We start from the raw sequence: 17,209 nt of genomic DNA, 5'->3' as shown, positions 1-17,209 counted from the left end.
GTCTTCGACATTGTAAAAGAAATTGCAGAAAGGAAATTTGGCCTTCAATGCACCAGCTGCTCATTCCCAAGTCTTAATAAAGTAAATGTATCAGAAATGTAAAGTGTTACAGCACAGGAGGACATCTTCTTTGTCATAGTTATGTCTAACCTGGATATATTTTTCTGCCTCTTTTTTGAAGAAATCTTTACTTTCTCGACTTTAAAGAAATTGCGATTTTCTTACCAAAGTCAAGAAGCTCAATAATTTCCCCTCTCCCCTTTCCCCTCTCACTGACCAACTACCCCAGTGACACAAATTCTAGAACGTGTCCTGGAATGACCATTGGAGGAAGCTAGGCTTCCTGAGGAGCCGTCGTCATGAGCGCCCAGTATAATTCCATTGCAGACTGCCAGCACCCCACCTCCACCCCTCGCCATTCCCAATTCATCCCTGGTCCGACATGTTGCAGAGCAGTGGGACAGGTCAAGTGACCTGCATTCAAGAGCCTGGAGGGAAGGAAGGCCTCAGCTGAGCCTTCCTGGTTATGGATATGTCAGGACGAATTCCAGCAAGGACCAGTAGTATTTTGTTTTAAATAAGCTGAATAATTTGAACAGGTGTTTAAACTGGAGTTCCTTTTGTTTCCTTTTAAAAGCCAAGTGAAATGAAGTTGAGATACAAAGGAAGACAGCGGAGGGAGAATCAGTCCAGACGAAGGGTCTTGACCTGACTGTCCATTTCCCTCCATAGATGCTGCCTGATCTGCTGAGTTCCTCCAGTGCTCTGTGTGTTTCTCTGAAGTTGACAAATGTTTGCCTTCCTCCAAGTGAGACATTCATTAATCAGAAGTAAAGCTGATGCCATGTACTGATTGATCAAAAGTTTCCAATCCTTTCAGGGATTCATCGGGATTCCAGGAGAAAGAGGATACAAAGGAGACAAAGGAAGCCAAGGTGCTCCGGGACCTGAGGGACCTCCTGGCCGTGCAGTGTTCGAGCGAGGGCCAGAAGGTCCTCCAGGTCATTCCGGTGAACCAGGAAAGCCCGGCATCCCAGGGTTACCAGGTCGGACCGGAGAGAAAGGGGAACCTGCACAGCCAGGAGAGAAGGTTAGTGGGAAGGTTGAGTGTGTGTGTCTCTCTCTCTCTCACTCAGTCACACTCACACTCCCTCTCTGGCTCTCTCTCTCTGTCTCTGTTTCTCTGTCTCTCTGTGTCCCTCTCTCTCTCTCTCTCTCTGAAAAAGTGGATTAAGGAGGAAGGGGAAAAGATGATAGAAAAGGTGTTGTACACTTTAACTTCAAAAATCTTGAATAGTTACCTGTCTCTCCAAAAAGGGAACAATTGAAACTGTTGACTTTCATTCTCACAGAACGGTTGAATCATAAATCTCAGCATTAAATGGGTGTTTCCTTGTAAGGGCAACTGGACATGTTTTACTGCTGTTCAATAAACATTTTAGCCATGTAGAAAACAAATGCCTGTCAGGAGATGAACTGAGAAAGTGAGATAGTAAAATCTTGTCTAAAAGTAATACATATTTCTTTTGGTTACAGGGTGAAAGAGGGGGTAAAGGTGACCGAGGAGACCCTGTAAGTACTGAAGATCCACAGTAGTGTTAGTGTTCCACAGTATTTAGAGTGAATTGGAGCATGTGAGTCCTTGCCCATGTTTATATGTTCACTGTCACATACTGAAATATCCCCAGTTATTTTACATCGGAGAGGTGGGACAGGAAACTGGGAGCAGGAGATGTGGACTGACCAAAAAGATCACAAGATCACAAAACAAGGGAGCAGAAGCAGGCCATTCAGCCCATTGAGTCTGCTCCAAGGAAAGGGAAATAGAAATGAGAAATGGGGAATGGGGGAAGAAGAAGAAAAAAGAAAAAAAACTATTCTAATCCCAATTACCGGCCTTATCCCCATATCCCTTGATATCCTGACTATCTAGATATCTATCTGTCTCCTCCTTGAACGCCCCCACTGATCTGGCCTCCACTGCTGTACGTGGCAAGGAGTTCCACAAATTCACCACCCTCTGGCTAAAGAAATTTTTCCTCATCTCTGTTTTGAAACTGTACCCTCTAATTCTAAGATTGTGCCCTCTGGTCCTGGACTCACCCACCAAGGGAAACAGCCTAGCCACATTTACTCTGTCCTTTCCTATCAATATTTTAAATGTCGCTATGAGGTCCCCTCTCATTCTTCTGTACTCCAGCGAGTACAGTCCAAGAGCCGGCAAACGCTCCTCATACGTAAGCCCTTTCATTCCTGGAATCATCCTCGTAAATCTCCTCTGAACCCTCTTCAACGTCAACACATCCTTCCTAAGATGTGGGGCCCAAAACGGCGCACAATATTCCAAATGAGGCCTCACTAGTGCCCCGTAGAGCCTCATCAACACTTCCTTACTTTTATACACTATACCTCTCGAAATGAATGCCAACATAGCATTCACTTTCTTTACCACCGATCCGACCTGGTGGTTAACCTTTAAGGTATCCTGCACGAGTACCCCCAAGTCCCTTTATACTTCTGTGCTTTGGATTTTCTCTCCTCCTAGATAATAATCTGCCCGCTTATTTCTGCTTCCAAAGTGTACAACTGCACATTTCCCTACATTGAATCTCATCTGCCATTTCCTTGCCCATTCTCCTAAACTGTCTAGGTCCCTCTGCAACCTTCCTATCTCTTCAATACTCCCTACTCCTCCCCCTATCTTGGTGTCATCCGCAAACTTAGCCACGAAACCATTTATTCCATCATCCAAATCGTTAATGTACAAGGTAAAAAGGAGTGGTCCCAACACCGACCCCTGCGGCACACCACTAGTAACCGGTAACCAACCAGAACGAGATCCTTTTACTTCCACTCTTTGCTTCCTGTCAACCAGCCAATGCTCCACCCATTCTGTTATCCTGCCCGTAATTCCATGACCTCTCATCTTATTAATCAGTCTCTTGTGAGGCACCTTATCAAAGGCCTTTTGAAAGTCTAAATACACAACATCTACTGCCTCTCCCTTATCCACCCTACCTGTGCTTTCTTCAAAAAACTCCAATAGGTTGGTCAGGCAGGATCTTCCCTTCACAAAACCATGTTGGCTAGGACCTGTCCTGCCCTGCGCCTCTAGGTATTCCTTAACCCCGTCTTTGAGGATAGATTCCAATAAGATAAGTTGAAACAGTAAGGTTTTTGGAGGTGGAGACAGTAGTGGAAAAGGGAAGATGTCCAGGAAGAGAATTCAAGAGAGCTTCACATTCAGTACTGACTTTCTCAACTTGACCAAAACACTGAGGCCTAGCTTAAGCCAATTAAAATATCTTTGGCTTTGGCAATTGACCAGAAAAGGTTGCAGTGTCAGCAACCTCCTTGACATCTCTCAGGATTGTTATCTATGTTGACTTCAAAGTTAATGTTCAGCTGTAATTGTATTTGCATCTCCTTGCATTAGACCTAGCTTGTTCAAGTGCATGTTTCCCTCTCATTGACAATGATTTATGTTCCCGTTCCAGGGGCGAGATGGTGTTCCAGGCCCAAGAGGTCCTCCAGGTCCCATGGTAATTATCATAACCATTTAACTTATCTAACTAAATGAAATGAAACTACACCTTACTTCACGCTATTATCAGAGTTAGTCATTTGGGACCTTAACATTAATGACTTCAACTGATCTCTGTTGTGGTTAGAGTGAGAATGTTTGAACAAGGTAGATTGTGAGGTCAAGAGTCCATCTTATTGTACAAGGGAACAATCTAAGTCTTCTAAAATGGATGCATCACGCCTTGGTATGGCAACTGCTCTGCCCACGATCGCAGGGAACTGCAGAGACTTGTAGATACAGCTCAGCACATCACGGAAACCAGCTTCCCTTCCATGGACTCTGCACTTCTCGCTTCCTCGGTAAAGCAGCCATCATAATCAAAGATTTCACCGACCCCAGAAATTCTCTCTTCTCCCTTCTCCCATTGGGGTAGAAGACACAAAAGCCTGAAAGCATGTACCACCAGGCTCATGGACAGCTTCTATCCCGCTGTTATAAGACTATTGAACGCCCTAGTACAATAAGATGCACGCCTGACCTCACAATCCACCTCGTTGTGACCTTGCACCTTACTGTCTACCTGCACTGCACTTCCTCTGTACTGTAACACTTTATTCTGCACTCTGTTATTGTTTTTAACTTTTACTACCTCAATGCACTGTGTAATGAATTGATCTGTGTGGACGGTATGCAAGACAAGTTTTTCACCGTACCTCGGTACATGTGACAATAATAAACCAATTTATCAATTTATTTTACACAAAGTAATCAGGAATTATGTGCAGAGGAGATTTACAAGGATGTTGCCTGGATTGGGGAGCATGCCTTATGAAAACAGGTTGAGTGAACTCGGCCTTTTCTCCTTGGAGAGACGGAGGATGAGAGGTGACCTGATAGAGGTGTATGAGATGATGAGAGGCATTGATCGTGTGGATAGTCAGAGGCTTTTTCCCAGGGCTGAAATGGTTGCCACAAGAGGACACAGGTTTAAGGTGCTGGGTTTACTCAGAGGGTGGTGAGTGCATGGAATGGGCTGCCGGCAACGGTGGTGGAGGCGGATACAATAGGGTCTTTTAAGAGACTTTTGGATAGGTACATGGAGCTTAGAAAAATAGAGGGCTATGGGTAAGCCTAGTAATTTCTAAGGTAGGGACATGTTTGGCACAGCTTTGTAGGATTTCTATGTTTCTAAGTATTGGTGAGAAAGGGTGAAAGGGGTCTCCTTTCTGTTAATCACATTTGAGAACATTTCGTTGATAGCATTTGAGAGTGCAAGAGAGGTTGGCCTTTCGGACCAACAGTCCTATGCTAGCTCTCTGATGTTGGGGCACACCATGCCACAGGTCATGTTGGAGTCTTTGTGTAATTCAGAACAGAAGAATAAAGAAGATTGCATCTGATAAAAAGGAGGGAGAAAAAAAGAATGAATATTGTGAATGTAATTGGTAGTCTGGTGTCTTGGAGAGAGCTGGTCTATTGGGCCACAGGGAGTCAATAGATTTCAAGCAGATATCTTTCCAGTGGGGAAAAAGGATTGATTATTTATGGAATACTTGGCTTACCATTTTTCTGTCATCCTTTACTCAGGGTGCCAAACCAGAAGTACCAGACACTGGCCTTCCTGGAGAACGAGGACTTCCAGGGCCACAGGGGATAATGGTCAGTATTGGTAAAGCAAGGGCCAAGGCTGGGAATTTCCAAGCCTGCCATTTACACGTTGGATGAGTTATTTTTTCCCAGATGTTTTCAAGCTTCTGGTGTAAAGATGGCTTTATGCTGTGACCGTCTTTCCTGCTTTGATGTAGAGAAAGCATGTAGAAGGTTTGTTTTACAAGGTGACTGACACCTTTGAATTCTGGCTCCTGATTGGTGGAATGCAAGAGCCTTGTTATTCAGTTATCAGCCAAACAAAGACCAGGTTTTATAAAGCAAGCCCAATACAAAATTGCTCTTGAGATCTGACCCATGAGGCAGAGGAAATTGGGTTTAAGCAAAAGTAGCTGAAAGGTTTCTTTAAAAAATTATTAATTAGCAATGCATGCTCTTTAGAAGTTAGCAAAACTAAGAGAAAAGAGGTTAAAAGGGAACGTGGGGTACATACTACAAAGGGCTCTTACTTCCCCTTCGCAGCAGGGGTTTGGATTGCAAAGAAATGGTTGACTTTGGAGCGGTCATTTGGAGAGGCTAGACAGTTTGGGGTCTGTATACAAAGCCTAGAAGAATGAAGGGTGACCTTATTCAAACATATGAGATCCTAAGAGGCAATAAATAAATATCTCAGCGAGTAAAACAGCATCTGTGGAGGCAATGAAATGATTCCTTGATCTTTTAAAGATTTATTTATCTCCACCTTAACTATACCTAATGATCTGGCCCCCACTACCCTTGGGGGCAGAGAATTCCAGAGGTTCATTACCCTCTGAGGGAATAAGTTTCTACTCACCTCAGTTTTAATTGACCGTCCCCTTATTTTGTAACTATTCTGTCCTGATGCAGGGCCATGACCCAAAACGTTGACCATCCCTCTGCCTCCACAGATGTTCCTCCAGCAGTTTGTTTTTTGCTCCAGATTCCAGTATCCATGGTCTTTCTCTTGCCTCCAAGATTCGAAGGAGGCTTGACAGAGTAGATGTTGAGATGTTTTCACTCGTGGCTGAATCACAAACAAGGGATCATGGCTCCAAAAGATTCTCTTCCAAACCTTCACACCCACTTCCTCTGCTGAAGATGTGGGCTTGTGCCTAGGCTTTTAACCTCACCCAAGAGGCCAATTCTCAGAGGCAACTTGGAGCCATCTATCCAACTATGGAAGACCACATAGACGTATCCAATTCAGTCCCTCATTCATCGGCCACACACGTTCAGGAAAAGTGGGTAGATCGCAATCAGGACAGAGACACAAGGAGATCATAGTATTTCCCAAAACTCCTGCCCCTTGATCATGGGGGTTGAATTCGACACTGAATACTTCCAGCATCTTCCGAGAGAGCATGTGCACTGAAATGTTCCTTCCACAAAATGACTTTGTAATGGAGACCCCTGTATCATATTAACTTAGTTTCTCTTTTACAGGGTGAACGTGGACCAGCAGGACCAGTTGGAGCCAAAGGAGATAAGGTCTGAGTGTAGTAAGTTCCTTATAGCCTACTACTGTTACACGAAGGCCATGAAATAATGAGTTAAAGCTGACAAAATCCCAGTCTTGCCGCATCAGATTCAACCAAGTGCTTGGGGGCAGCTTTCTTGGGAATGTTTCAATACCAAAACTCCAATTCTAGAGGAAAGAAAAACTAAAGAGAAGTAACAATTAATGTTATTTAATCGGGCATTTAAAAACTTTTGGCACCAGTTACATTCCTTTTAGCAGTGGTGTGGCAATAAAATAATAGTTATGAAATTACTGATTATGTTTGGTGGTTATATTGCTGGATGGCAGTAAACTGGAGACTTGGACAATAGTCATAGAGTCATACAGCATAAAAACAGGCCATTCAGCCCAACTCGTTTGTGCTGACTGTTTCCTAACAGAGCTAGTCCCATTTGCCTGTGTTTGGCCCATTCCGCTCTCAACCTTTCCTATCCATGTTAATGCCTTTTAAATACTGTACTCTCCTACGTCCTCTAGCAGCTTGTTCCATATACTCACCAGCCTCTGAAGAAAATTGCCCCTCAAATCCCTTTTAAATCTTTTTCCTCTCCCCTTTCCCCTCTTGTATAGTATAGGAGTTAAAATCCTGTGGCAGTAGCTGAGAATTTAAATGCAATTAATTAAATATATCGTGGATAAAATTTGGAGCAATTCTTAAGACTGCTGTAAAAACCCATCTTGTTCACCAATGTAGGGAAGGAAACCTACCTCAGTTGACTTGTAAATCCCATCTGAAATGGCACTTTGAAGCATTCAGTTCAAGGTCAGTTAAGGACAGACAGCAAAAGCTAGAAATATTCCCAAGATGGCTTCATGAATGATTGGCACTGCACACTGTGCAGATGATCTTTTGAATGTTCTTGAGTGATGAGTAGAGGCATTGCAATATTGCTTTTGATATTCAAAAAAATGATTGTTGTGACATCAACCATGTCAATAAAATTGTGCTATTAATTGTAGGGTGATACTGGAGCCAAAGGAGACCAAGGCGAAAGGGGTGAAGTTGGTGAGAAAGGCAGGGATGGTGTTGCGGTGAGTATTTACTGACATAGACAAAAATAACACCTGAAGGTATTACTGTGATACCATTCTCTCCCATCATTAAAGTGAGAGAGATGCAGGTGCTACATTTCCAGCAGGTGCTACTTCTAATAAAATGAGATGAAATATTTATTAGTCACATGTACATTGAAACACACAGTGAAATGCATCTTTTGCATAGAGTGTGCTGGGGGCAGCCCGCAAGTGTCACCACGCTTCCGGCGCCAACATAGCATGCCCACAACTTCCTAACCCGTACGCCTTTGGAACGTGGGAGGAAACCGGAGCACCCGGAGGAAACCTATGCTGTCACGGGGAGAACATACAAACTCCTTACAGACAGCAGCCGGAATTGAACCCGGGTCGCTGCCGCTGTAATAGCATTACGCTAACCGCTACACTACCATGTCTGCCCAACGGTGGCTTCATTGCAATGCGATTGGGTGCATGGTTATGCTGTAGTGATTCTGCTTTGCAGTGTTCCTCTGCCACTTCTGTTTGAAGTCGGACATCTTGCCCCTTAGTCGTGCGGTGAGACTGATAATTCAGTGCCGTGAGTGAGTGTGTTACAGAGCTGTTATCTGTGTGCCTAATGCGCCACTTGACTAAGGTGTGGTTTGTACAGAAAAAGTTGGAAACACACGGCGGGTCAAGCAGCATCTGTGGAAAAAGAAACAGTTGATGTTTCAAGTCCGGGACCCTTCGACAGAACTGGGACAGAGGAAAACACAAATTAGTTTCCAGTAAGAGGGAGGGTGGGGGCGGAATGCGTAGATCAAGGGAAAATTTCCTCCTGGTGAGGCGTCCCCACAGTGCTGTTGAAAAGGGAACTCCAGGACACAGAGCAGCAACAGTGAAAGAAAGGTGATGTATTTGTTCCAAGCTGGGATGATGTGTGACTCAGAAAGAAATCTGCACCTGATGGTGTTCCAATGCACCTTCTGTGCTTATCGTTCTAGATAGTGTTGGTAACGAGAAGTTTGAGGGGTGCTATTAAAGAAGAATTGACACCTAACTGTGGTGCATCTTGCTTATGGAGACACCAGAGACCGCAGATGCTGGAATCTGGAGCAACAAACAATCTGCTGGAGGAACTCAGCGGGTCGAGCAGCGTCTGTGGGGGGAAAACGAATTTTCTGATTGCAGGGTTTCAACCTGAAATGTCGACAATTGCTTTCCCCCATCCTGCTTATGGTGCCCGGTAACTGGTGGGAAAGGGGATAAATATTTAGGATAGTGGATGGGACGCCAATCAAGTGAACTGCTTAAAGTAAGAGTTTCACTCTTTTTTGAAGCTGAAAATGGAAGCAATTGACTTTCAAACCCAACTGCTCAGCAGCTGTGCAAAGTCACCCAAACTTGCGAGCTGAGAATAGCAAACAAGATTGTGTTGTGGAATGGGAGACTGGGCGAATGAGGAAAGATTGAGTAAGGTCCATTGGAGTTTAGAGCAATGAGAGGTGATCTCTTTGAAAGGGATGAAATTCCTTATGTGTGACAGGGTGGCTGCTGATGTTTCCTCAAGGTGCAGGATCTAGAGGCAAATTTTCTGGATTAAGGATCAGCTATTTTCATCAATAAAATAACAATATATTTTTATTAGTCACATGTACATCGAAACACACAGTGAAATACATCTTTTGCGTAGAGTGTTCTGGGAGCAGCCCGCAAGTGTCGCCACCCTTCCGGCGCCAACATAACATGCCCACAACTTCCTAACCCGTACATCTTTGGAATGTGGGAGGAAACCGGAGCACCTGGAGGAAACCCACACAGACACGGGGAGAACATACAAACTCCTTGCAGACAGTGGCCGGAATTGAACCCAGGTCACTGGCGCTGTAATAACGTTATGCTAACCGCTACACTGCAGTGTCATATTCCCTCACGATATAGAAGGAGGCCATTTGTCCCACCAAATCCATGCAAGTTCTTGGAACAATCCCATAATTCTATTCCCACCATGCTGTAATATTCCTTATACCTGCTCTGTCTTACATGCCGATCAACTCCTCCCTGACTCTCCTACTGTCGACCTACAGTGGGGTTTACACGACTCATTTAACCAACTGACCTGCATATCTTTGGTATGTGGGTGGAAATCAGAGCACCCAGGGGAAATCCACGTGGTCACAAGAAGAGTGGGCAAACTCCACGTAAGCAGCACCAGAGGTTAGGATTGAACCTGGGCTGCTGGAGCTGTGAAGCATTAGCATTATCTGTTGCACCACTGTGCTGCCCTATTTAGGATGGAGATGAAGAGAAATTTCTTCACTGGAAGTTCACGTATCTTTGATATTCTGCAATCCAGAGAGCTATAGATGTTCAATGAGTATATTCGAGACTAAGAGATACAGATTCTTAGGAAATTAGGGAATCAAGAAACGGTAGTGTAGCGGTTAGCGTAATGCTATTACAGCGTCAGCAACCTGGGTTCAATTCCGGCCGCTGTCTGTAAGGAGTTTGTACGTTCTCCCCGTGTCTGCGTGGGTTTCCTCCGGGTGCTCCGGTTTCCTCCCACATTCCAAAGACGTACGGGTTAGGAAGTTGCGGGCATGCTATGTTTGTGCTGGAAGCGTGGCGACACTTGCGGGCTGCCCCCAGAGCACTCTACGCAAAGACGCATTTCACTGTGTTTCGATGTACATGTGACAAATAAAGATATCTTTGTTTATCTTATATATGGTGGGAAAACGAAGTTGAGTTAGACTATGATCTTAATGAATGTTAGACTTGGCATAGGGAGCTGAATGATTTACTCTTGCTCCTGTTCCTTGTGTTTCCTTGGATGTTGTTCTAGCAGCTGTGACACTTTATTCACAGAACACCTGCGCTCTGTCCGTAACCGCAATCTGCATCTCCCTGTTGCCAGTCACTTCAACTCCCCCCTCCCACTCCATCACTGATACATCAATCCTTGGCCTCCTCCACTCCCAGAGAAGTCCAAATGCAAACTGGAGGAACAGCAGCTCATTTTCCATCTTGGGACCTTGCAGCCTTACGGCATGAACATTGAATTCTCCCACTTTAAGTAAACCAAATCTCCTCCCCCCCCCCCCCCCCCCCCCCCCATGCCTCTTCCTTTCTTCCCTTTCCCAGCCTACCTCTTTTTCTCCCCACCTATTTTTTTCCTCCCCTCCCCCCACGGGGCACCTGCCTCCTTACCTTTGACCCGTCCCCCGGTGGATCTGCTCTCCCCCTCCTCCCCCACACCTGCCCATCACTATCTCTTACCTGCATCTACCTATCACCACCCTGTGCCCACCCCGCCTCCCCTCTTTTGTTCACCTATCACTGCTCTGCTTTTCCCTCCTATATATTGGGCTTCCTCTTTTTTCTATCTTCAGTCCTGAAGAAGGGTCCTGACCCGAAACGTTGACTGCCTGCTTTTCTCCAGGGACGCTGCCTGGCCTGCTGAGTTCCTCCAGCGTCATCGTGTTTTTCATCTAGATTCCAGCATCTGCAGTCCTTTGTTTCTCTTCTCACACTTTACTCTGCATTCTGTTATTGTTTTACCCTGTACTACCTCAATGCACTGTGTAATGAATTGATCTGTATGAATGGTATGCAAGACAAGTTTTTCACTGCACAAGTGACAATAATAAACCAATTCCAATTCCAAGCTGTTGCGCTGACTACTGATTGGATTTGCAAGGGCCGGGAAACTTGGCTTCCATCTTCTCACTGCTTCCATCTTGCCTTCCAGGGGAACCCAGGGGAACCAGGCCCTGCAGGATTAGAAGGGAAACCTGTAAGTACCATAAATTACATTTATGAATCAGTGGGGTTGAAATTGTGCACTGCGTAAGTTTTATTCACAGCTCAATTTTGTCTGGAGATTCCCAAACCAATGTTTCAGCAAGGGTGAGAAAGTTCAGGACAGTCCCCTTCAACAGGTAATGCCCTTGTTAAAATAGAAGCTATTAACTTTCACTTACACTGTCACTGCACCCTGGGTGTCATTGAATTCTGAAGCAATTCAGTGCAATTCCTTTCTTTAGACCGGAGGGACAGAGATAGATTTATACTCACATTTGCCTCGAAATTGGACACATTTGCACCCATTTTTATTTTGTGCAAGTTTTAATGCAGTTGCAACCATTTCCAGTTGAAGTCCCACTCATTGGGATGTTGGACAGGTACCGGTGGGTATGATTCACCTAAAGCCAGTGTCATTTCCCCAGCACCATTCATGCACCTGATGATATCATCAACATGAGCACTGCTTATTTCTCCATTCAGGATTGAAGTCAATGCAAAAAATGTGAAGCTTGCATCTTTGACTCGCTGTCAAACAAGGAGGGAACTCCATGTTAGCTTGTCAACCACACATGAGCTAAAGTGTTCCTGCTGGGTCACTGATTCTTGCTCCCTCTCTGCACCTGCTGAATGATCGTTGACCTGATTTGTGCAGCAGCTCTTCACTGCAGAGATCATTGCTCTTATTTCTGCCTGCGTTCTGATGCTATAACACACGGCAGCTTGGGCCCAGATGAGGCTGAGAAGGGAGGCATAGGCATGATTACAATAGAAGAGAGGTGGGTAACTGTATTTCCCCCTACCCCGCCCGCCCTGCAACCCCCGCCCACCGTCCGTGCTTTCCCTTCTCTCAATGGCAGCCTTTTGGACAGTCGCTGTGGTTGCCATGGTGAGTGAGGTTTACGGCTTTGACACACTTCCCATAATTCCTTGCAGCAGCTTCTGCAGGGAATGGCTCTGGGTGAATTTTGACACTCCAAAAATGGGAGAAAACAGTGAATTTCACCAATTCAGCAATTTATTGGGTCCCCAGATTGTACATGGGGGCTCAATGGTAGGTCTTTGGATATTGAGGGAATCAAGGGGTATGATGTTGGGTAAGAAAAGTGACACTGAGATAAAAGATCTATTATGATCTTATTGAGTGGTGGAGCAGGCGTGAAGGACCAAGTGGCCTAATCCTAGTTCTATGTCTTTTGCAAACATAGCACATATTTAGTTTACCAAAGTTGGGTGGAGTCCAATTTCTCGGCAACTGTGTTTTATGCTTTCAGTCTTTCACTTTGAAGTTACGCAGTTCCTTGGTTATAACTGGGGGATTTTAAACATGGACTCAACAGCCAGATTAATTGTAGTGTTGTCAGTCAGAGGCTTGCTGAGAAGTATTTACTGTTAGTTTGGGATTTTCCTATTTACACGTACCATCTTTAAAGTGCCATTCTTGGTGATGCGTTTTGTTAAGTTTTATAAATGTAACACTGTGCAAAATAAGAATATCCCACAGATGCCCTGCTCCCACGTTTGAGACGTTTGGGATTTTGACCCAACGACAATGAAAGATTGAAAGTCAAAAATTTGAAATCTAAAATAAAAGAAGTACTGGAAACACAGCAGGTCAGGCAACACCTACGAAAAGAGAAATAGGGTTAACATTCAGAGCTGGACTAATGTAGGAACCACTGGTGTCCCATTTAGCCTGATGTATGACTTGTGCAATTTAGATGTGCTGGTGCTCCCATGCAGTTGGTGCTCTTGTCCTTTTAGGTGAGGGAGACATGGTTTAAATGCCAGATTTTCCTCCTTTGCAAGTTTCAGATAAGGTAGCCCATTTTAATGCAAGTTGCTTTAAAATTACAAATTCATGAAGTAACACAAAGTTATAGTTGGACAACTATTTTAAAACAACATTAACCTCAGGAAGTTAGGGATTTGTCAGAGGAGAGGAACTGGTGATTTATGTTCAGCTATCTGTCTAGAACATCAGGAGGTCAACAAACTACTGATTAGTCTTCGTATAAAACCAAGATTATTCTGTCTGGGGCTTTCTGAAACAAGTACAGAAAGAGAGATGAAACGTCAAATACTTCTTCACTTATTAACCTCTCCATCCGAAAGGCCACTGGCCCTTAGCTAAATGTGTCATCTAGAGATGGCACCTCCTGCAGAGAAGCAGTCCCTTAAATCCACCCTGCAGAGTAAACCTGGATTACGTGCTCACGTATCTGGAGGAGATGTTGAACCACATGGGTAGCATGGGTAAATGGGTAGCATGTTTGCTCCCTGGCTTTTTACTAATCTCAGTAAGAACTGCAAGAGGAAGGTTAACCCCTTGCACTGGGCTAAGGGGGAATTTGATAAATCAGGGTGAAATTTTTTAAAAATTGCAGATGCTAGAAATCTAAACTAAAATCAGAAATTGACAGAAAGACTCAACAGGTCAGGCTGCATCTGTGGGAAGAGAAACAGAGTTTCACATTTCGGCTCAAAGGCCCTTCATCAGAACTGGGAAGGAGACAAAAGGAGCTTGTTAAAGATGGGTGAGGGTCGAGGGGGAAAGTCTCTGACAGGGTAAAACTGGGGTGACCATGTGGTTAAGCTATAAACAAGGTTAACTAGTTAATGAGTAAATGGTAGCAGTTAGAGTGAGAACATATGGTAAAACCTGGACAAATGTTCTTTTGTCTAGGTTTTACCCTACCAGAGACATTTTACCTCTGAGAGGCTATCCATTGTTTACAGACCTTGCAGCAGCAGGGATTAGTTCGCATTTAGGGGATGCCACGTTTAGATATATAAAAAAACTGACAGTAAATGCCAGTCAGGCCAATTACAGAAGCTGTACATTCATCGGGCTGCTGATTGGTTGAAAGAGTAGCTACAGTAAAACCTGCCCCAATCGGCTTAGGGAGCTTTCTGTTGTCCTTTACACATTAGCCTGCAGGCACTGAACAGGATTGTCCTGTCTCACCAACAGGGTGACCACTGATGGGTTTGACAAACAGTTTATGTGTTTATATGTGAATTATGTTCTAAACTGTTATTTCCATGTAAACCCTTCTGCTGATAATTACAGCTCTAGGCTTTATTCTATACTGAACTGTTTTGATGATATAAAGTTGTTTTTACAATAAGTGGCTTGGCAGAGCCAACATTTAAATCTCTACCACTTCTTTCAACCCAGCAGGACCTCCCTGGATTTGTGTTCTGTGTTGTCATTACTTGTTCGATAGATGTGTGTCTTTTGTTACATGTAAAACCTCATCCTGTCTGTTAACTCCGCAGCATAATTCAGGTCTGTCATTCAGTAATATTACCATGCCTATGGGTGAAGGAGCCAATATCATGATGTTAAGTAATGAAACATAATCTTGGCATTATTTTAAATTGTTTGGTGATTAAGTTCTGCTGTGTTGTTTAAGCTTTGGGAATCCATGAATCGAGTGGATTAATTCAGCAGTGAAAGATTTGCATTGACAGATGTGAAGCTATTTAATCTTGGTCTGGTGCTAACGCCACAGGTTGGATGCTCTTGGTTTCTCTCTATCCTCATTTTGAAGTTTCTCCTGTCCTTTTCTCCGCTGTCCTATATCTCCGTCCACTGAGCTTGCTCTCTTGGTCTCTCACTCTCATCCCTTGCTCTTGGTCTCGATAGCTCACTGTCACAGCCTCTTGCTCTCTGTCTTTCACCCCCTCAATCTCTGCTTCATCACTTGTTCCAACCTCTTTCTCTCAGTCTCGCTTGGTCTCTTTTTCTCGGCCTTCCAATTTCTCTTATTCTCCCACCCCCTTTCACTCTCTTGATTTCGATCTCAGTCTCTCACTCTGAATCTCTCATTCTATCTGTCTTTTCTGTTCTATCTCTGTATCATTTGATCCATCTCTCCAACATTCTTTTGTTCCCAATCTCTTCCCTTTGCTTTCTGTCTCGTCCTCTCCTTTTCCCACTAGTTCTTTCTAACTGGCTGCATATTCCTTTCTTGCATTTCATCAAATTATATTGCTCCCAATCTATCTCTTTTCTTTCTTGTTCTCAAGCTTGGTTCTCCAAAATTCTTTTTTTTTAATCATTCTTTTGCCTTTCCCATCGCTTGCCATCTCAGTCAAGTTCCTACTTTTTACTTGAACATTAATTCCTTAACTATGTTCCTTCTGGTACCTTTCAGTGTTTCAGTCCTGCCTTGATTCACACGGCGTCTTCAACATAAGCAAACCCATAACCCAGTTGGTATTTTTACAATCTCACATGACCCCCAAACTCTTAAATTGTGTTACAGTAGTCTTAATAAAACCTCATAAACCTCATCAGACACTGTCTGACTGTTCCATAAACAAACAAGTTACCACATGTATAAGATGAAAACGTTGTCTCCTTGGCATTTGTGAGGTAAAATTACAAAATGCAATCAAACACAATTAAGCTGATGTCTAACTCCCACCTTTAAATAGATCATTTGTTGTTTGTCTATTGTTTTTTAACCTCAGCGAGTAATGTCTCGGGTGATAAGGTTTTGTTGTTATTTGTTATGTTGTCACGTGTCATTTATTTTCTTAAATTCAGGGTCGACCAGGGTACAGAGGGCAATCTGGCCTTCCCGTAAGTAACTAAATTAGCCTTGAAGCATCAAGTGAGTTGAACTGGTGCTAGATTGGACTATAGGACATTGCCTGGACATCGACTTTCTCTGCCACTGATAGGCTGTTATGTCTGTTCTGTCGTGCACTAACAGTAATAACTCACTGTAAGGCTGGAACCATAAGATTGCAAAGCTGTTTCTGCTAGAGTGGTAGAGTCAATGTCACAATCCATTCCAGGGCTTGCTCGTGTATCCAGCTCCTGGCTCTGGAACAGGAAGGTTCATTTTGGGTGATGTGGACTGGGGGCTGGGACTGCAGTTAGCTCACCGGAATCACACTGCCGCTGATTCATCTTAAGAATAGGCGGCAGCACAAATTACTTGCTCACTTCAGCCTGCACAAAGGGGGGGTTCAAAGGAGGTGTTCAAAATTACCAGGGGCTTTGGTGGGGCAAGTAGGGAGTGCAAGTGCGCCAGTAATTGGTGCTTCACTTGGCCAAATAATTAGCAAAAGATATGCAGGGACTGAGGAGAGACTGGATTCCATGGCACTTTCAGACAAGCCTCAGTATGCAAATAGAGGCTTGTCTGAAAGTGCCATGGAATCCAGTTCTTTTGCAAAGGCATTCATGAAATGGTTTAGAAGGAAGATAAGATCTTTATTAGTCACATGTACATCGAAACACACAGTGAAATGCATCTTTTGCGTTGTGTTCTAGGGGCAGCCCGCAAGTGTCGCCACGCTTCCGGCGCCAACATAGCATGCCCACAACTTCCTAACCCATACAGTGAATTTTAAGGATGCAGGGAAAAGATGGCCTAAGTCACGGGCACCACGGGCTCAGTATAAGATAAGATTTCTTTATTAGTCACGTGTACATTGAAACACACAGTGAAATGCATCTTTTGCGTAGAGTGTTCTGGGGCAGCCCGCAAGTGTCGCCATGCTTCCGGCGCCAACATAGCATGCCCACAGCTTCCTAACCCGTACGTCTTTGGAATGTGGGAGGAAACCGGAACACCCGGAGGAAACCCACACAGACACAGGGAGAACATACAAACTCCTTACAGACAGCGGTGGGAATTGAACCCAGGTCGCTGGCACTGTAATAGCATTACGCTAACCGCTACACTACCGCGCCTGACAGAGACAGTGGGTGA

At 44.3% G+C, this 17,209-nt stretch overlaps 1 protein-coding gene across 1 annotated transcript in view; it reads left to right on the top strand.

Moving 5' to 3' along the window:
* col7a1 (collagen, type VII, alpha 1) overlaps positions 1-17,209 on the top strand; it is a 352,219-nt gene that overhangs the window by 261,309 nt on the left and 73,701 nt on the right. The window contains exons 80-86 of the mRNA XM_052017565.1: positions 881-1,090; positions 1,537-1,572; positions 3,498-3,542; positions 5,114-5,185; positions 6,599-6,643; positions 7,635-7,706; positions 11,422-11,466. Coding sequence (XP_051873525.1) covers positions 881-1,090; positions 1,537-1,572; positions 3,498-3,542; positions 5,114-5,185; positions 6,599-6,643; positions 7,635-7,706; positions 11,422-11,466 — 525 coding nt within the window. The remainder of the gene's footprint in view (positions 1-880; positions 1,091-1,536; positions 1,573-3,497; positions 3,543-5,113; positions 5,186-6,598; positions 6,644-7,634; positions 7,707-11,421; positions 11,467-17,209) is intronic.

This window comes from Pristis pectinata, chromosome 6 (genome assembly GCF_009764475.1).
Source record: "Pristis pectinata isolate sPriPec2 chromosome 6, sPriPec2.1.pri, whole genome shotgun sequence".
Classification (NCBI taxonomy): Eukaryota; Metazoa; Chordata; class Chondrichthyes; order Rhinopristiformes; family Pristidae; genus Pristis; species Pristis pectinata.
Note: the sequence above shows the minus strand (reverse complement) of the source record. Positions and strands in the feature narration are given on the sequence as shown.